Here is a 21,047-nt window from a genome sequence, read left to right on the forward strand (position 1 = left end):
CGCAGAGGCGGAGGCTGAGGTCCGCACGGGTCGAGCGCCTTGCCCGCGGCCGCAGTCAGGCTGAAATCGGACGGGAACTCGGGATGCCCCCGCTGCGGAGCCGCCACCCAAGGCCTGGCCGATGCTCCCGGCGGAAATTCACAGGAGGGCAGGGCGAAGGGGAGAAAGAGAATGAAAAAATGTAGAGGAAGGGTCGTGGGGCGCAGTACTGCCCGCGGCCCCTCCCCGCAGAGTGGGGAGATCCCGGCCGTCAGATCGCCGATCAGAGGCCGTGGAGGACAGTGGGGGCAGCGTTTCCTCACCGAGCAGAACCCTCGAACGCCGCCCTCCTCGGAGGCCCTAAGGCAGGAGTTTCAATTTGTGCAATCTGTTCACGTATGATCACTGGTGATGCACCTAAAACTAAACGTGTGCAAATCTTCTAAGGCGTTTTACCGGGGTGAAAAAATACACACACACACACACACACACACACACACACGCTCACACTTACAGTCTGGATGTATTCACTTTATCCATCCAGTGAATGGGATGAGCGCTTTCTGGCTTGCCCAAGCCAGAAGGTTTAAGGTTGACTTTGAGTATATTTTCACTGGACTTCAGGTGAATATACGTGTTTTTAACTTTTTAAAACATGGTGGAAATTTTCAAGTATATGTTACAAAGAACAATATAATGGACCTTTATATACCCATCGCTCATGTTCAACAGTTATCAACACACAGCTTAGAGTTCATTATAACCTGGCAAGACCCTATGATATACTAGGTCCCAAACCAGGCCCGACGGATACAAGATGAGTCACACTTGACTGTAACCCACCTGGAGGAGTTGATGTCTGACCTGAATCATTGAACGATGAGCAGGGATTACCCAGGAAATGAAAAGTGTCCTTTTTCGTTCAATCATCCCTGCAGTATCTTTCAACAAATAATTATTAGATGTACGGCACTGTCCTTGGTGCTAGGAACATCTAAGGAATCAAAATCGAATTCCTGATTTAAGAGAAGAGAGAGACCTGAAGCACATAATTAGAAATGTGCTGAGTGTCGTGAAGGAGAGATACAGGTCCCTACGTGAGAGGACTTAATTTGGCCTGGGAAGTTTGGGGTATTTTCACAGGAAGTGACACTTATGTGAGGGGTGGGGATGAAGAGGGTAGAGATCAGGCGGAAGAGGAAATTATTCCAGGTAGTAGGAGATATACAGGAGGGCCACTGGTGTTGCTATGGCTTGAAAGACCCCACCAAAACTCAGGTTAAAATTTAATTTCTACTGTGAGGTGTTAAAAGAGGTGGGGCCAGTTGGGACCTTTAAGAGTTTAAGTGAAATAAATCAGATACATAAGTTTAAATATCATATGGTTTTTCTTATATAAGAAGCCCAAAATATACATAAAGAGCAAAATGGTAGGGGATTGGGGGATTTTCTTGTTGTTGATTTTTTGAGACAAGTTCTCAATGCAGTTCAGGTTGGCCTTGAACCCACTTTGCAGCCCAGGCTGGCCTAAAACTCATGACGATCCTTCTACCTCAGCCTTCCAAATGCAGGGATTACAGGGTTGTGCCACGATTCCCCGCTAAAAGATAGGTAATAGGGTAATAGAAAATAGGGGATCTTTCTCTAATAAGTAGGGGATCAAGAGATGAAGGAAGGGGAAGAAGGAGGATAAGGCAAGGGAGTGAAAAAAGTATTAAGATATGTACATGTACCATCTCTCCACAAGGAGTGTAATCATTATGTACAGCAAATAATATTAATAAAAACTCGAAAGAGAGGTACTAAAGGCATAACGGTTCTGCTCTTGTAAGTGGGTAATCAATCCATTCATGAGTTAATGGACTAACCGGTTATCTGGAGAGTAGGTCTGTTATAAAAGCCGGTTGATCTCTGTCTCATCTATGTACCCCTCTTGCCATGTGGTGCCCTGTGCCATCCTGGAGCCCTGCAGAATCTCTGTTAGCAAGGACACCTTCACCAGAGATAACCTCGAACTTCCCAGCCTCCAGAACTATAAGCTGAATAAACTTCTATTCTTTATAAATTACCAAGTATGCGGTATGCAGTCAGAAGTATAGAAAATGAACTAAGATAGTTTCCCAAACTAAGATAGGCAGAGGAAGAACTAAGAGGTGCAGAGGAAGAAGGGCATAAGAACTGGAAATACAGGAAGGTGCCGCACCAAGGGTGGCTTTGAATATTAAGCTAAAAGTTACAAACTCTGAGGCCAGTGGAAAATTATTAAAGGACTGGGAGTGGGAGAATGGCACGTTCACCCTTGAACTTTAGAAGGGAGAAAAGATAGAAAAGCAAACCTGGAAGACCAGTTAGGGAGCAATTAAGGTAGTGTAAGTGGAAGAGGATGATGGCTTTGGATTATATCACTGGAACTGGGGATGGAGGCCGGGTGTGGTGACACACGCCTGTAATCCCAGCACTTGGGAGGCTGAGGCAGGCTGAGGAGGATCATTTGGAGTTTGAGACCAGCCTGGGCTACAAAGTGAGCTCAAGGCCAGCTTGAACTGCATAGGAAGACCCTGTCTCAAAAAGACCAAAATAATAATAATAATAATAATAATAATAATAATAATAATAATAGGGATGGAGAAGTTTGTATTGGTTTAATGAACTTTTAGGAGATAGAATTCACAGATATGAGTGACCAACTGATTGCTTGGCTGTGGAATTGTGGAGAAAAAGATGACTTCAGCTTTTTTTGCTTAAGCTAATGAAACAAATCCAGAAATGTCATGTGTTTACAAGAGGCCCACTAGAATATTTGTCCTCCCAATAATCTGATCAGGCTGCTGTATTATTCAGGAAATATCTTCAGGCTACCAGTGAAATAGCTTCAAGTTACCAGAGGGACACAGACAGTATGATAGGGATGGGGAGAGGAATCTAATTAGGGTACATAAAGAAAGGTGTTCAGTTCACATGGTCATCTTCTTCCTGGTGTATCTAACCCACATACAGCCTTTCTGAATTCATTATCTGCTCTTAGGTCTGTGAAGCCTCTTGACCTATGGAGAATCTACATGTGTCCCTCACCCATCCTTTTTCTGTTATTCTTCCCTTCGGATGTTATCCAAGGCAGAAGAGCAACCAATAGCCTGTGGACCACTTTGGATGCTGTGAATGGTTCTGACTAATGTGGATTCTTCTGAGGTAGCAATTTTAAAATATGACACTGGAACTGTCACGAAAGACTTCAGTTAGAAGCAAACCCATCCAGTTATTACCAAAGAGTAATTGCTTTATGTTATTTGATTTAATAGAACAGCCAGTGAGCACTGCCAAGCAGCTGGTACCCAACTCAACTATATGTAAGACCAGAGTTTTCATCTTTATTAACACCCCAGTTCTTTTTTGTGTTTTGTTTTATGGAAAAAAGTAAAACACAAGTTCATAACAAAACAATAGGAGAATAACAATAGTTAATACATTGCATATTGTTACTGTGAAAGTAATTATTCGAAGTACAAAATATGGGCATTAAAACTTTCTCCAATCAATATTAGCACAAACCTTCCCTTTCATCGAACTAAGAGACACTAATAGTATAACTGATTTGCTTTTTTTTCTTTTTCCCTTCCATCCTTTCCCTTCCCCATCATCCTAATTCCCCTTTTCCTTTGAACAGTTTCTTCCCATCTCACAACATCTATTGTACCTTTTAGACTTTATTCACTCTTTCAGTTTCTCACACCAGGGAAATAATACAACTTTTACACATGTGAGTCTGATTTATTTCAGTTATGAGTATGACCTCAAGTTGCATCCATTTACCTATAAAGGTGTCAGGTTTATCCTTCTCCATTGTATGAAAATACCATAGCTTTTTTATCCATTCCTCAGTTGTTGGACATTTGGGTTATTTCCAGGATTTAGCTATTACAAATTGTGCTGCTATAAACACGGGTGCACATATATCACTGTCATATGATGTTTTTAATTCTTCTGGGAAAATACCTAGAAGGGGAATAGCTGGATCAAATGGAACCTCTAATCCAAGTTTTTTGAGGAAACTCCATACTGATTTCCACAGAGTTGCACCAGGCTGCATTCCCAGCAACAGTGGAGAAGGTTCCTTTTTCCCCACAGCTCCTTCTCCAGGATTTGTTATTGGTTGATTTCTTGATGATAGGCATTCTTTCTGGAATACCCCAATTCTTTCTCTTCTCCTTCTATGATTTTTTTTTTTTTGAGACAGGACCTCCCTATGTAGTTTATTTTTTGTTTGTTTGTCTTTTTGAGACAGGGTTTCCCTATGCAGTTCAGGCTGGCCTTGAGCTCACTTTGTAACCCAGGATGATCTTGAACTTGCAATGATCCTCCTTCCTCAGCCTCCCAAGTACTGGGATTACAGGCATGTGCCACCATGTCCTGCTCGCTATGTAGTTTAGACTGGACTTTAACTCGCTATGTAGCCCAGGCTTGCCTTGAACTCACACAGATCCTTCTGCCTCAGCTTCTTAAGAACTGGATCTATTGATACTTTTAAAGCAAAAGTAGCTTTATCCTCCATCACATATGAGCATTGTTTTTATATTGTAATTTCTCTGGTAGATGATCTAATAAATTTCCTTTCTTCTGGTTGGTAGATTTTATGTGGAAAATCTATAAGGAGTAAAATCTTCTCATGTACTACATGAAGTGGAATTTAGAAGTCAGATTTAAGGCCTGGGGAGAACTTCAACAACCTTCAGCAGGACTATTTCACACATACCCAGATAATGTGAGAAGAGAAAAGGACTGAAATGCCAACATTCGGGGAGCTAGCAAAGGAAAGGAAGGCCAGGAAGGAAACTGAGGAGGAATAGAAGGGAAAGGGAAGAATCAGGAAATAGTAACATCATGGAAGAAATCCAAATTCCCATGATTTGATCTGTATCAGCAGGAAAATGGGGCAAAAGCCATAATTCAATTGAGCAAGTAGAAAATGAGAAAGTGGAATAAGTTCATGCAGAATCCCCTTTTGAGATACTTGGGTTTGCTTTTTGTTTTGTTTTGGTTAGGGTTTTTCTTTTTTTTTTTTTTTTTTTTTTGAGACAAGGTCTCACTGTGTAGTCCAGGCTGAACTCACTATTAGCTGAGGCTAGTCTTCAAACTCACAACAATCCTCCTGCCTCAGGCTCTGAGTGCTGGGATTACAAGTGTACACCACCATGCCCGCAACTTGGTTTTGTTTTGTTTTTTATTTTTTGAGACAGGGCCTTGCTATGTAGTCCAGGTTGGCCTTGAACTCACTGAGTAGCTCAGGCTGGCCTCAAACTCACAGCAATCCTCAGGGCTCAGCCTCCCAAGCGCTGGGATTACAGGCATGTGCCACCACATCCAACTTGAGATATTTGGAAGAGAAAGCAGACAGTAGCTGTAAAGTGATATGAGATTAAATTTCTAGTTTTGTGGTACAGAGTTTGGTCAAAAACTAAAATAAAATTACCACACAACCCAACGATTCTGCTATTGCTATAGTCCCTATATACACTGCATGTATCTACTGAGGTCTTGGTTACTTTTCTCTGCTTGCTGAGACAAAATACCCGACACCCAAAGTTAAGGAAGGAAAAGTTTATTTAACTCAGTTTGTGGCAGTTTCAGTCAATAATCAGCTGGCTCCAAGGCAGGGTGGCATGGCACAGGAGCAACAGTCCAAGGCAGCAGAAGACAGCAAAAGCAACCAGAGCAAAAGGAGGGAAGAGAACACACCTCTTTTCCTCCCTTATATTGTAAGCAGGCTGCCCCCACCCAGGGGGGTTGTAGCACTCACACCATCCCTGTGCCCTCCTCTTGCACAGGCTCAGGATGTTTACAAAGTGAGGACCCTGGCCCCCTGCTGAGTCACTTAGTTAAGGGCTCAACTTCTCAAGTTGACACAATGTATCAACCATAACAACCAGATATAGCTAAAGGAACTGAAATCGGTATGACAAAGGGATATCTGAACTGTCATGTCATCACAGCATTATTCACAGTAGCCACGATATGGATTCAACCTAAGTGCCCATCAATGGGTGGATAGATGGATAAAGAAAATACAGTGCATACACACAATAGAATACTATTCAGCTTTGAAAGGAGGAGAAGGAGCTGGGAATATAGCTCAGTGGCACAAGCACCTGCCTGGCAAGCACAAGGTCCTGAGTTCGATTCCCAGTACCAAAAAATAAAAATAAAAATAAAAATAAATAAAATGGGAAGAAATCCTGTGATTTGTGGCACAGATGGGTGACCCTAGACGGTGTCATACTATGTGAAATAAGCCACGCACCAAAAGATAAATACCACATGATCTCAGTTATATGTAAACTCTTAACAAAAGTAAATTTATAGAAGCACACAGTAGCTGGGCATAGTGGCGCACACCTATAATCCCAGCACTCAGGAGGCTGAGGTAGGAGGATCGTTGTGAGTGAGACCAGCCTGGACTACCAAGTGAGCTCAAGGCCAGCCTGAACTGCATAGCGAGACCCTGTCTCAAAAAGACAAAAAACAGATGAAAGCACAGAGTAGAATGGTGGTTACCAGGAACTGGGGTGTGGGTGGAGAAGGAGGGAAGGAGAAGTTGTTGATCAAAGGGTACAACTTTCCAGATGGAAGGAGTAACTACTGAGACCTATTAAACAGCGGAGTGACTACATTAGAAAATAATATGCTGATACTTCAAAGAAAGAGAATAAATTTCAGATGTCTCACCATAAAAATGATGGGTAAATAAGACGAAGGACCTGTTAACTAGCTTGACTTAATCATCCCATGTTGTATGCATATATCAAAATATCACACTGTAGCTCATAAATATATGTAATTATTACTAGTCAATAAAAATAATAATACTTTAAAAAAGAAATTGAAAAAGAAAATTTGACTTTCATCTCTCAGGTTCAAAAACATTCTAGTTTTAATCTTTTTTTTTTTTTAAGATGGTAACAGAATGTGTTGGTGCATGCCTGTGACCCCAACACTCTGGAAGGCAGAGACAAGAGGATCGTAAGTTTGAGCCCAGCCTGGCCAACTTAGTTTCTTAGCAAGACCCTATCTCAAAATGAAAAACAGGGTAGGGGGGGATGTAGCTCAGTGCAAAGGCTCTGGGTGTAGGTTCAATCCCTAACACACACACACACACACACACACACACACATACACACACTCTAATCATATGAAAGACAGTTGATAGACTATAAGTCTTGTAGACCTCTTGCCAGGAGGGAGAAGCCTTCCCAAGAACGAAGCCAACTGAAAGAAAGAGCTCAGGGGTAAAGAGTGACAGGTGACTGATAGCCTCCACTGAATACGTATACTTACTTCCCCATGAAATCAAATCTGCCCATAGATTCTTTTAGCTACAGAAGTCATACACTCCCTTTCTGCTTATGCCACTCTGAGTTTTATCCCTGGCAACGAAGAGCTGTGATGAGTCTGAGTAAGTGTGGCAGGTACTGCCTGTTAGCACTCATTCTCACCTTCCCCCTTCTGCCATCTCCCCTGTACCACCACTGTGGGGAAAGGAAAACCACAGTTCTCACACTTGCTTGTCAGGGAGTTGGCTCCTCTTGTGTCTGAAGGTGGGAGGAAGGGAAAAGCCCTTCTGTTTCTGGCGGCGCCTGTGGCAACATCAGTAGCAGCGGTTCCTGCCTAGCAAAAGTGCAGAAGCTTCCAGGGTAACAGGAAGTACTGAAACGGGAGTTAGAATTCTATTAGACAGTAAGGACGGTGGCCTCAAAATGGAGTCGGGAAGCCCAAAATGGAGTCTGCTGAGTCCCAAACCCCCACGGACCTTGCAGAAACATTACCGGGTGTCCTTCAGCTGTCCAGGGCCTCCCCAGAGCGTGATCCAGCAGGCCACTGGCTCAAGGGTGCATGAGGTCTGCATGGCCTTCAAATGAGCACTGCATAGATTTGACCCTAACACTGTGTAGTCTGTTCTAGGATAAAGATCATGTTGTTTACACAATGACCCATTTAGTTTTGACTGAACCCCTTAAAAATTCCCAAACAGCCTTCTTGGGTATCCTACTCTGAACCCCTTCCTGGCTAGTAAGAGGTCTACTTCCTTACCTTTCTATCTTTTAGTTTCTTCTCTTTATGTCTTTCAAATAAATCTGCTTGCATTCTACCTCTTTCATCCATGATTTCATTCTTCATCATGGTGGGACACAATGCCAGCATCCCAGTGTTATGGTTTGTGTCTGGATGTCCCCCCAAAGCTTCATGCAGTCATAGGATGGTCTTCTAGAGTTTATGATTGATTCATGGTCCAGTATTGGAATTATGGCTACACCCACCCTAGGGCAGGTAGTTTGCATACAGTGTAAGGGAGGGAAAGAGTCTGCTTGCCACTATTCCTTCCTTTTGCTCTTGTTGCTTTGCTGTCTTCCACTGCCATGAACTGTTGTCCTCTGCCATGTGCCATTCTGCCTTGGAGCCAGCCAAGTATGGACTGAAACCTTCACAGTGAGCTAAATAAATCTTTCCTTCCTTAATTTTGGGTGTCAGGTACTTTGTCTCAGCAATGAGAGAAAAGTAACTAAGACACCCAGTAACACCAGCAGCATCACCAATACAAGCTCATGCAGATTTGTGGGCTCCAGCTTCTGGTTCTTTGGGCAACGCCTTTTCTCCCTTTTGCCCCTCTACATCAAGATTGAGAGTAGCTTCTTGATCTCTGGGTAACCTTACTTTATCTCTTGTGTGTCTACAAACCTCCCTACAACTTTCTCATAATCCCTGCATTAAATCCTTCTTATCTGGAATACCTAGAGTGGTCTCTGTGTCCTTATTGAAAAGTGAATGATGCAATACTGTCTTGGTTACTTTTCTCTCGTTGCTGGGACAAAATACCTGACACCCAAAATTACGGAAGGAAAGGCTTATTTCACTTACAGTTTGTGGAGGTTTCAGTCCATACTTGGGTGGTTACAAGGCAGAGTGGCACATGGCAGAGGGCTACAGTTCATGGCGGCAGAACACAGCAAAAGCAGCAAGCACAAAAGGGAGGAGTGGCGGCAAGCAGCCTCTTCCTCTCCCTTACATATGCAAACTATCCACCCCAGGGCAGGTGTAGCTCTCACACCCATAATCAATCAAACTCTAAAAGCCTGCCACATGACCATATGAGGCTTTGGGGGGACACACAGACACAAACCATAGCAAATATACATTCCTATTTTGCATACACACGCAAGGCACACATACACACACATGCAGTTAGCAAGGTTAAGTCTCTCACATCTACAGGGAGAAGAGGTTTAGCTGGCATTGGACATCAGACATATCTAACTAGAGATCTCTAACCTATAGTTGGTTTTGGTTATTTTTATTTAATCACTAGATAAAACTTAAAGTAGGGCAGAGAAATAAAAATATCATTAAGAAACTTGTTCAGATAACCAACATTGATGTTTTTTTTTTTTTTTTTTTGGTCCTTTTGAGACAAGGTCTCACTATGCAGTTCAGGCTGGCCTTGAACTCACTTTGTAGCCCAGGCTGGTCTCGAACTCCCAACGATCCTCCTGCCTCAGCCTCCTGAGTGCTGGGATTACAGGCATGTGCCACCACACCTGGCTTTGATGCTCTATTTGGGCATGAAAAGTGCTTTTGGAAAACGGAAAAATGAAAACAAGTGCTGGGATTATAGACTTGTGCCACCACACCTGGCTCCTGTCCTTTTTTGTATGGCACAGTTGACATTTTTTTGGTTTTCCTGTTGTCGTAGCAGGTCTTTGTGATGCTTTGCCCAGCTGTTCACCTGTCAACTCACCAGTGTGCTCCACAACTTCTTTTTGCATAGTTCCCTGAGTAGAAACATTTTGTTTTTCCTCTGCTGTAAATGATTTCTTATGCGTCCCAGTCTCAATCTTCTAAGAAAATTTCTCTGTGGTATTTTGCACTTATTATTTTCTTTGTAAGGTATCAAACTGTTTATGACACACATGTTCAGGGTTGAGTAAAATACAAGCATTGGCCAACACTTTGTGTTTCGAGTGACATCATAGTTGCTGCATCAGCATGTGCTCTGCCTTCGGTTTTGTTCTAGAAAGTTTCCATCTCAGGCTTCCATTTTGGAGTTTCCCTATCAATATTCCCATCGCGGTGCAATGTTGACATCAGCGGTACTAGTTTGTTTTTCTTTGCTATATACGAGGCCAGAGTCATAGCTTTCTGAAAGCCAAAGATTGTACTATACAATTCTCTCTTCTGAAATTGCAACAGATGCAGCTACTGGGACACACAGCTGGCTGCTATTCTGCTAACGGACAAATTTACAGAAGAAAAGTATAGGATGGGTTGTTGTAACCCACTGTTATATCCTACAGGTAAAGAAGAGGTAATTGGAGGTAGGATACAGAACCGCAGAGTAAAGTCCCCTGCTAGAGTCTCAGGTTAGTTTTTGAGCCTAAAACCAACCAACCGCCAACCTCAGCTAGGTTGGGAAGGTAGAGAAGGAAAAATCTCATCTAGCCCCAATTGTCTGTAATCTTGGAATGGTCCTCAGTCAAATGATCATCAGCAAGCTGGGAACCTAAACATTTGGTCAATTTATGATCAGAAAGGAACTAAGTACCATATCTTCTATGCCAGCAACACTCACTAGCGCAGGAGACTGAAGGTGTTGATCAGGTCGTTTCTGCCGGCCGAGCTCCCATGTTCTGCAAATGTGTTTTAGGGTATCACGTCCTGAACCAGTCCTTCACTATCATACTATCCAGTGTGTCAGGTCCCGTGAACGAGGTGTCCGCAGATGAAAAGAAAAGTAAGAGAAACAAGAAAAACAAGAAAGGCAAAAATTCTGGGATCAGGGGGCTTACAGCCTCTCGACTGCTGCCTCAAATACCAATTTCAGTCACCTTTTATTGAGCGAGAACCTAGGGCATAGCTAGTACAAATGGGCAGATACCAAATGTTTTAGCAAGGATAATCAAAGGATTATCCTTTTCTACATGTAATCCAAGACATGCCTGTAATCCCAGCACCCAGGACACGCCTATAATCCCAGCACTCAAGAGGCTGAGACAGGAGGATCGTAAACTCAAGGTTTAACAAATCATTGTGTCCTTAATGCATTCTAATCAAAGAAGGTCCTTCTCCACACTTCTCTTCCTCTCCAACTTGTCTCTAACACATAGCTGGAGTCTGTTACCCAATTCCATTCCACCTGGTACGCCTGCCTCACAGCAGCCAAACCCTTGTCATCTTCTGTCTGACACCACCCCTACCCTGAGCTCCATAAGAACCCTCCGTGGCAACTCTGAGCCAGTCCACTAGGCACACGCACAGCCGCTGCAAGCTCTGCGGCTCCTGATGCCCTGGGGCCAGTGATGACCAGTCATTAGCAGGTTGAGACAGTCTTAGTTCTGCCTCCTACTTGCTGTGCAAGCTCAGCAGTTTCTCTTCCCACTCTGCTCTTCTTTTTCTCACCAGTCTAGATAAGCTGGAGAAAGCCAGTTTGTGGTCTTCATTTAAGAATCATCTACACAGATCTGTGCCTCAGACCTCCCTCCATGCTTCCTGTAGCCTTGTTTGAGCTTAAGAGCCTCCAAGAGAGGTTGCTTGTTGGGAACCACAAGTTCACAATGGCTAGTTTTACATACTTCCATAAGGGATGAAGGGAGACTTGAGATTATTGGTATCACCCACTTGAGCGTTCCCCTTTTCCCACTGGGGGTGGGCCATCTTCTCCCACCTACTAAGACTAAGACTATGACTGAGACTAAGACAAGACTACTGAGACTAAAAATGCCCCAGGGCAAAGTCCTCATTAGTTTAAAATCACCAACTCCCTCCGAGTCATCCGATAATCCCCTCCTCAATCAATAAATGCCAAGTTCTGGCTACTTCAGGGCCTTTTGTTCCTCATGAACAGGTGATCATTCTGCATCCCCGCTGTACTGCCATTTTGTCTCTTGCTCTTTCTCTCTTTCTTCCTTTCTCTCTCTCTTTCTTTCTTTCCTTCTTTCTTTCTTTCTTTCTTTCTTTCTTTCTTTCTTTCTTTCTTTCATTCCACTGTGTGCCATAACACCTTGCAGGAAGTTGGGGCTCACTGCAGGGGTCTCCAATAATTGCTAACTTTTCAACTCAAAGAAAATTGTTTTGTAGCAGCACAATTCACAACAGCTAAATTATAGAAGTGTAGTGCTGGGCATGGTGGCTTTTGCACACCTGTAATCCCAGCACTTAGGAGGCTGAGACAGGAGGATCATTGCAAGTTTGAGATCAGCATGGGCTACAAAGTGAGCTCAAGGCCAGCCTCAATGGCATAGGGAGACCCTGTCTCAAAAAGACAGAAAATACATAAATAGATAAATAAATAAATTATAGCAATGGCCTATATATGTTCATCAACAGATGAATGGATGAATGGATACAGAAAATGTGTATACATACACAGTGGAGTACTACTCAGCCATAAAGAAGGATAAACTTGAGTCCTCTGTAGGAAAATAGATGGATCTTAGGACCATGTTAAGTGAAATAAGTCAGACAGAGAAGTTAAATATTATATGGCTTCTCTTATCTGAGAAACCCAGAGTATAAATAATTTTAAAGGCAAATAAAGGAGAAATGTAGAAAATGGGGAGCTAAATTTGTTGGCAATGGGAAGGAGATCAGGGGAAGGGCAGGGGAGTGGAGCAAAAATGATCAGGGTGCATGCTGGGTCTGGTCATGTACACCTATAATCCCAGCACTCAGGAGGCTGAGGCAGGAGGATTGCTACAAGTTTGAGGCCAGCCTGAGCTATATAGTGAGTTCAAAGACAGCCTGGGAGACATAGTGAGACCCTGTCTCAAATAAACCAAAATAAATAAATAAATAAATTAAAAATTTGAAAATAAAACCTAAATTCTTTTTTTAAAAAAAGATAGTTCCACAACCAAGGGCCTGTGAAAGAAGCAATCTGGCTTTATTGGGAGAAAGCGGGGAGGTTCCCACCCAGAGGCTCCTCAGTGGCTGCAGCCCAGGAGGGTGGCCACCTTCTGGGGCTGCGGGAGGCTCTTGGCTGCACTCAGTTTGTCCACGTCACTGTAACAGTACACATGGGGGCCCCGGACGAGGTATATGCTGGGACCACTGGCAGAGCACGAGTGGAGGCCAAGGGGCTTTTCCACACACAGGGCTGCATCGACGTTCTCATGGGGCCAAGGAAGCTCTGTCCACCTGGCTCGAGCCCCCCGCTTCAGGTCCAACCACCATAGCCGCCGACCTGGGCAGAAGACACCAAACACAACATGGCTGGTGTCTAAGGGGCGTCTTGATGTAGCCCTTTTGCCCTGGCCGGGAGCTGCACCAGAGAAAGGTAGCAGATAAAGTCAGCCCCTCGTTCCCAGAATCCCTCACCTGACATGATGTAGAGGCGGGAAGACCCCGGACAAGTAAAGGCTGCATCCACAACTGTAAGGCTCATCCCATGAGGGCCCCCAAACTCCTTCTCCAGCCACTTCGGGTAACCACTAACCAGGGTGTAGCCTCCCTTTGTCAGGAAGACGTACACCTGGGTGCCCTGGAGGACAGACAGACGGACAGACAGAAATCAACCCAGAGCAGGATATTCGTGTCCCAGCTTGCACCTCACGCCTCTCTTCCAGCACACACCTGCACCAGGTAGAGTTTATCCTCCCAGGAAAAGGCAGCGGCCACCGTTGCCGGGCCCTCCGGCCACAGATGACTGACGGACCACCTGTGCCAGCCATCCCGGTGGGTGTCCAGACGCCAGTAGCAGGACCCTGTGGGGTATCAGAAGTAGCCCTGGTGTTGGGGCTGAAATTCCAGGCTAGAGGTGAATGCAGGCATGAGTCACGAGAGGGACAGAATGCAGCCAGAGGCCAAGAAGGAGGAAGCTGGGGGAGAGGGAGAAATACAGCAGCGTGCTGGACTGGAGCCCATCTGGAGCTGGGTCGCCAGGGCTGGGACAGGAGCAACCACGGACAGTGGTGGTGATGTTTTGAGGTAACAGGGTTTGCTGGGTGCTCCCTACAAGCTGCAGAGGGAGGAGACGTGGTTACGCATAGCAAGATGTAGCTACCAGAGCTGAAGGGGAAGCACTAGAACAAACTTCCCTGCGCGTTCACTGGTCCTGTGGAGGAGCAGGAGAGTGAGGAAGTAACCAGGCCGGCACCCCATTTTCCTTTTAGTACCCCATTTTTCCTCCCCTTTTCACACAAAAACTCACTAAGGGAATTATCTAGGCTTGCGTTGATCTTTTTCCCTCACTCCACTTTAGTACACTTCTCTTTTTTTGTTTTTGTTTTTCTTCCAGCACCAGGAATTGAACTCACGACCCTGTGCTTGCCAGGCAGGCGCTTTGCCGCTGAGCTAAATTCCCAGCCCCGCACTTCCCTTTCTTCTCTCTGTTGCAACTGTTCTCACCAAGATCCCCAGTATTTGCCAGCCTTCCAAGCCTAAGGGTCAATTCCCTGTCTTCACCCGAATCTTCCTCCCAGCAGCATCTGACTGCTTACTGCTCCCTTCTTTGAGTATCTTGTTTGAACCTTGGCAGCTTTGATACCAGCCTCTTCTAGTGTTCTTCTCATCTGTTTGACTATTCTCTTCAGCCTGAATCTAAAGATTCCTCAAGTACTAAAAATAGAAATTCCATTTGACCCCGCTGTCCCCTTCCACGTATCTTCCCAGAAGAGTGAAAGTCATCATATTGCAGGGATACATGTTCACCCGTGTTTATAGCAGCACAACTCATAATTAGCCAAATCTTGCAAGTGGCCTATATGCCTATCAACACATGACTAGGTAAAGAAAATGTATTACACACAACGGGGTACTGCTCTGCCATACAGAACGATAAACTTGAGTTCTTTGTGGAAAAATGGAGACACCGTGAGACCAGAATGGTAAGTGAAGTAAATCAGACCCACAAGTGTAAATCACCTGGTTTCTCTTATACAAGAAAACCAGAACATAAATAAATGAAAGATAGATAACAGGAAACAGGGAGACAGATCTCTTGCAGATGGGAAGGGGACCAAGCGATGGGGAAGGGAGGGCGCTGTGATGTTCTGTACGTGTGCCAACTCCCACGGTGAATGTAGCCGTTCTGTACTGCAAACACGCACTCATAAAATAAAAAAGACAGGCACCCCCTAGCGTGGGCCTCTTCACCCTCCTCCCCCTCTACCCTGTTAATCACCTAGTTCTGGGTCTTTAAGTACCACCTCTAAGCAGAGGTCTTCCAATCCATTCTCTTCAATTCTTCTCCTTTGTTTTTGTTGTCTGATTATTTTGTTTGCTTATTTGTTTATAGTTTTTTGTCTTTCTGTGGCAAGGTCTTGCTATGTAGTTCAAGCTCGTCTTGACCTCTCCTTTGAACTTCAGGCTGAAACTCAGTTACCTACCTGATATGTTTATTTGGTATCCTTAGGCACAAAAGCTAACTTTCCAAACTGATTTCTTCCCCCCACAACACACACACACACACACACACACACACACACACACACACACTCTAGTGTTTCCACATTTTAGGAAAAGAAACCACCAGCCACCCAGTTCATCAGTCCCTGAAAGCTGAGTTATTCTTGAACATTATGAGTTATTTTCCTTTCCCATCCCCATTCCAACCATTATCCAATATATCAGAAGATGCTGTCTGCTCCCTCTCCAAAATATGTCCTGATGACTCCTTGCCCCCTCTGCTACATTCCTTCCAGTCCAAACTGTCCTCACCTGCACCCTGGACAGCTGCAGGAACTACTGGCCAGATCCTCTGCTTACGCAAGCACACCTTTATAACTGATGCTCCCCATGAAGCCAGGACGGTCTTTTCCAAAAAATAAGTCAGGCCATATCGCAATCCTTATCAGTCCTCTTGGCTTCCTTTTACAACTGAAAATCTTTACCAGGCTTGTGTAACCTCCCCTCCCCCATACACACACCCCATTGGTTTGGTTTGGTCTTTTTAAGACGGGGTCTCTCTTTGTAGTTTGGGCTGGCCTTGAACTCACTAAGTAGCCTAGGCTTGCCTGTGAACTTGCAGCAATCCTCTTGCCTCTGCCTCCCTCCTCTCTCTCTCAAACCACCCACCCTCTCCTTCTGTGTTCCAGCTACAGTAGCCTTCTTTCATGATTCCTCCAACTATTTGCTGTTTGCTCTTTCTAAAATGCTCTTCATCCAGGGCTTTCTGTGGTTACTTCTTTTCATCATTGAAATACTAGCTTAAAACTCAATTCTTCAGAAGAAGGGGCCCTCATTTTCCTCACCTCTATCCCATTAATTAGTCTCTTTATATCACAGCTCTTAATACTCTGTGGGAGTATTCTCTTTCCTTCTTCCTTGTTGTCCTTTCTCTTGAATAGCTTTTATAGGGCCAGATGTCTTGTCTTTTGTGTTGACAATTGTTTCCTGGGCCCTAAAATGATGCCCGGTACCTCTCAGGTGCTTAATAGATGTTTGTTAGGTGAACACCTGTTGTTTCTGATACACACAAAAGCTGTGGACTCAGTTTGTAGTGATGACTGACCATTCATCTTCCCCTACTACTCTTGTAACTACTCTGCTCAGGGTCCTGCTGTGGAGAATCAGAGTATATGCTGCTCTCCCTGAAGAGGATGTAAGCAATGATCCCCAAACTCATCTGTAGCCAATATATAGGTCGACCAGCAAGCATTTTAATGGTTCTGGTATGAAAATATGGGGCTGGGCCATTCTGAGTCCCTCTCTGGATATCTGACCAGATAAAAGAACAACTGAGGGAGTTATCAATTAAATCAGAGGCTCAAATATCATACGAGCAAAGATGGAGAAGACATGGTAGTCCGTGAGCAAGGCAAAGTTGTGAGAATCAGACCGAGTAAGAAGCTATGAGGCAGAGGAAAGAGAAAGATTTAGAGAAAGAGAGGGATGACCAGCCCCATGCTGGGTAGCTAGGCCACATGGGTGTTCTCATCAAGACAGGAGTTCTTTTCTCAGCTGGGTATTTAATATAATGATGTGCGGGTTTTTTTTTTTTTTTTTGTCTTTTTGAGACAGGATCTCACTATGTAGTTCAGGCTGGCCTTGAGCTCATTTTGTAGCCCAGGCTGGTCTCGAACTCACAATGATCCTCCTGCCTCAGCCTCCCAAGTACTGGGATTACAGGCATGTGCCACTACCCCCTTAATATAATGATGTTATCTCCATAGCTGTGTGCCCTCTCAATAGGTAGGGAACATATTTTTCATTTAGGAGTTCGCCTACATTCTCTTTATAGTCACATGGTCTTGAAGATCTGTGATTTCTCCATGGCTCAGAAGTTGGTCTCTCTCTCTTTCTCTGTCTCTCCTCTCTCTCTAGCTCTCTCACTCTCTATTTCTGTGTGGTCCTATGACCCTGTTTTCTTTTCTCTTCTAGTCTCTCTCTCTCTCTCTCTCTCTCTCTCTCTCTCTCTCTCTCTCTCTCTCTCACACACACACACACACACACACACAGATTCAGTTTGTCTGTGTGTTCTCCCAATGGGTTCATGTTTCACCATAGCTGATGCTTATGTGTTCTTACTCGCATATTTTCTTAGGTTAGTTGTGTATTGTCACTAAATGTAAACACATCAGGCCATACGTTCTTACAGTGTACATTCCTGCAAAGGGGATATGCCCTCCATGTGGCTGTGATTTTTCAATAGAACTTGAAAAATAGTAAAATGACTGATGAAAAGTTTGTCTTGAAATTAGGAGCAAAAAAAAAAAAAAAAAGTATTTCAGTTTTCTGTGTCCTCAGCACCTACCCTACTTTTGTATCTGATCATACATACATCTTAGGCTGAGTGCAATGTGGTTAGTCATGCCCTCTCTTGGGGATATTAAGTATGGAGCATGACTCATCATTGCCTACTTCACTAATCCGGGAGCATCCCTAGGCATCATTAGATGGTTTTTACCAACTGATGCCAGAATGGGTGTCACCACTGAACAATCAGAGGAGGAAATTTCTTGAAACCAGATTCTAAATGTCGGTAGCACCCAAAGCTTATTGTCCGGTTTTTAGCAACAGGGATATCTCAACCCCAGATGATCTTTTAGTGCAGAGGCCTGGACATAGAAACCAGTCACGATGGCCAGGTGTAGTGGCACACGCCTCTAATCCCAGCCCTCAGGAGGCTGAGGCAGGAGGATCACTGTGAGTTCAAGACCAGCCTGGGCTACAAAGTGAGCTGAAGGCCAACCTGAACTATACAGCAAGACCCTGTCTCAAAAAGACAAAAACTAAAACAAAAAAGAAACCAGTCACCTGGGAGAAGATGGAGCTCCTCAAAATCAATTCAGGAGAAGCCAGAGTACTCAGAAAAACATGCAAGTGCAAACAGATACAAGGAGACCCCGAGACACGAGACTTTCAGAGAGCAAAGGGCAGTCAGAGGACTGAGCAGGGCACTGGACAAGGAGACCTAAGGAGTCACTGGCGCCCAGAGAAGTTCACGGGGGCACAGCCATAGCAAGTAGACACGTGAGCTCATTTAGAGGCCCAGGCGATGAGAGACAAGGTTGAAAAACAGGAGGATGTGAAAGGGCGTGGGAGGAGGGGGAGGGGCGGCAGGGACGAAATACATGACATAGCGATGAAAACGGAGAAAAGCACAGGGATGAGAGGCACAAGTGCAAGAGGCAGAAGGACAGACACGGGGAAAGCTGGGGGGAACCTCTCACCACTGAAGGCGTAGGTGGCACCGTGGTTGTCAGAAACCAACGCAGACAAGAGTAGATCCGGGCTACAGCGTGACTGATCAGGTAGCTGGTGGGTGCTGTTTCCATGGCCAATTGTATGCCTGTGGCCTAGTGGGAGAAATGAGTGAGGAGGCAGAGGGAGGCCGGCGGTCAGAGTGGGGCCCAAGGGGTGTGAGACGGCCGGGGACAGCAGGAGTGTGGGCTTCCCTGTGTGAAGGGGACAGGAAAAGCCACAGTGGGGATGGGGCGAGGGTAGGGCCAAGGTGTTACAACCCAGAGTTAAGGGTGATGGGGCACATGGGTCTGGGGCTTCCTCACCTCTGCCAGGGCAGGGCATGAAGTAGTCACGGGCATCCAGAGGGTATGTGGCAGGCACCTCTCCCGTGGTAGGGTTGAAGCGCAGGAACTGGTTACCCTGGAAGCAGTAGTAGCGGCCAAGCCAGCGCAGGGCAGAGGTGCAGTTCCCCACATCTGGCCACATACGCTCCTTTTTGGTTCCTGTAGTCAGGTCCCAGAACCACTTGCGGTTACCTTTGTCCAAGAAGTCAACAAGCGTGGGTCAGGCCAGGTTATGCTTTCCTTTATGCTCTCACCGGGCTCGGGTTGGATCCGATATACAGTATCGGCCCTGTGGAGAGCGCCGCGCAGGGCGACAGTCGAGGAGACTGAGCGTACAGCAAAATTCAGCCGCAGAGTGCTGATCCTATGATCAGCTCAGAAATGCAGTAAGGGAAACCTTCTCAGGGCGGCTGAAGGCTAAACTGAAACCTGACATGGGATTTACAAGGCAGTCAAGAGGGGGAGAGGAAACTTTAGAAAGAGGTAAGAGCCTGGAACATGAAGAAAACTGAGTGTATCAGGGACGTAGAGAGAGGTGATGGCAAATCCTTTAGAGCTTTCAGTGATACAAACATCCCGCTGCAGCGCACGAGCCAGGGGTTCGATGATCGCTGGCATAGAGTTTCTAGAGCTTAGTATTCAAGGTAAGGGCATGATAAGAGTCCAAGCTGGAGGATCACTAGGGGTATAGTTATGGGGGGCTTTATACACAACACTAAGGAACAAAAAAGTGTCTTAGGCCTAGGATCATGGGAAGTAATGGAGAATTTTTGATGAACCCGCACCTGGTTATGTTCACCAAAAGGATTTGCTCTCTTTCCCTTTCCTGACCTCTACACTCTAACTGGCTTCTCTGTTTCCCCCCTTATAGAGCCACGTAGTGATTCACCCCACCTCCATGCGCAGTGTCACACATTACCCCGTCAGCGCCACCCCGACACGATGCAGGTTTCAGACCCCAGCCGGGACTGACCTTGGAAGAAGAGGATGCCTTCCTCCTGGCATTCTCCACGGTGGCATTCCACAGCTGCATCCAGGGGGGATGGGATGCCAGGAAATTCGTCTTGGAGCAACATTGGATATCCTTTCTCCTTCTTTTCAGGGGGGTACACCCAGACTTTGTCCCCCTGAGTGCAAACAGACTCTGCTTTCAACTGTGTACTACCCATACTGCCACTCCTCATTCACATATATTCTTGATCTGTTACTCTTATGCAATCACCTCCTGAAGCCCCTCACACTTTTAACCCGTCTGTGGACAACAGTGCATTGCCCTTTGCACAATACATACCCTCAGTTTGTGTAAATACAGTCACTATTTCTATAACATACACATATCTGGCTATGTGTAACCACATATGCCTATGGCACACTGAGTCACAATACTGTCAGACTTGGCAGATATATCCACAAATAATCATCTTGCAGTTATCCATTTATTCATGTGGTCATTTATTTATGCATTCATTCAGGAAATTTACTGAATGACCGTTACCGGCCAGGTACTGTGACGGAGATCCTATCTTTGACCTCAAAGAGTTCACTGTACAAAAATAGAAACGATTCCTACCAGCCAGCCTTGCAACATGAAGGAGGAATTCGTAAGTCTGCCTAGAAAAGTCCTGGCAGCTGTCACAATGGAAAGGAAGCACTTGCCCCAAGGAGTGAAAAATGGGCAGGAATTTTCCAGGACAAAGGAGTGAGGAAAGAGTGTGACCAGCAGAGGGAGCAGCATAGAGCCAAAACCGGAGGACGCACCCTGTGCTCAGAAAACTTTACATAATCTCCCGCAGCTGGCTCGCAGTAAACACAGCAGGGGAGGAGATAACCAGGAGCCAGACCCAAGAGACCCGTGTGTGGCCGGCTTGCAGCAAGCAGGCACAGAATGGCAGCTCTACTGAAACAGGGAACACAGAGAAAAGGAAGGTGCTAAATTCAGTTTGCGGGCTGCTCGATTTGAGGTGCCTGTAGGACGTCTAAGTCAGGGACTTCTGCCCGGAAATTGGAAAGGGGTCACCGGAGTGAGAGAGAGTGAGGGAGAGAGAGTGAGAGAGAGAG

At 45.3% G+C, this 21,047-nt stretch overlaps 1 protein-coding gene across 2 annotated transcripts in view; it reads right to left on the reverse strand.

Moving 5' to 3' along the window:
- Nucleotides 1-12,879: 12,879 nt before the first annotated feature.
- Hpx (hemopexin) overlaps nt 12,880-21,047 on the reverse strand; it is a 10,480-nt gene continuing 2,312 nt past the window's right edge. For both annotated transcript variants that reach the window (XM_013511830.1, XM_005380141.2), the window contains exons 5-10: nt 19,963-20,116; nt 18,969-19,181; nt 18,633-18,758; nt 13,594-13,724; nt 13,339-13,501; nt 12,880-13,204 (exon numbers count right to left, since the gene is read on the reverse strand). In XM_013511830.1, the coding sequence (XP_013367284.1) occupies nt 12,945-13,204; nt 13,339-13,501; nt 13,594-13,724; nt 18,633-18,758; nt 18,969-19,181; nt 19,963-20,116 (1,047 nt within the window). In that variant the 3' untranslated portion in view covers nt 12,880-12,944. The remainder of the gene's footprint in view (nt 13,205-13,338; nt 13,502-13,593; nt 13,725-18,632; nt 18,759-18,968; nt 19,182-19,962; nt 20,117-21,047) is intronic.

This window comes from Chinchilla lanigera, unplaced genomic scaffold (assembly GCF_000276665.1).
Source record: "Chinchilla lanigera isolate Chin_1 unplaced genomic scaffold, ChiLan1.0 scaffold00013, whole genome shotgun sequence".
In the NCBI taxonomy this organism is placed as follows: domain Eukaryota; kingdom Metazoa; phylum Chordata; class Mammalia; order Rodentia; family Chinchillidae; genus Chinchilla; species Chinchilla lanigera.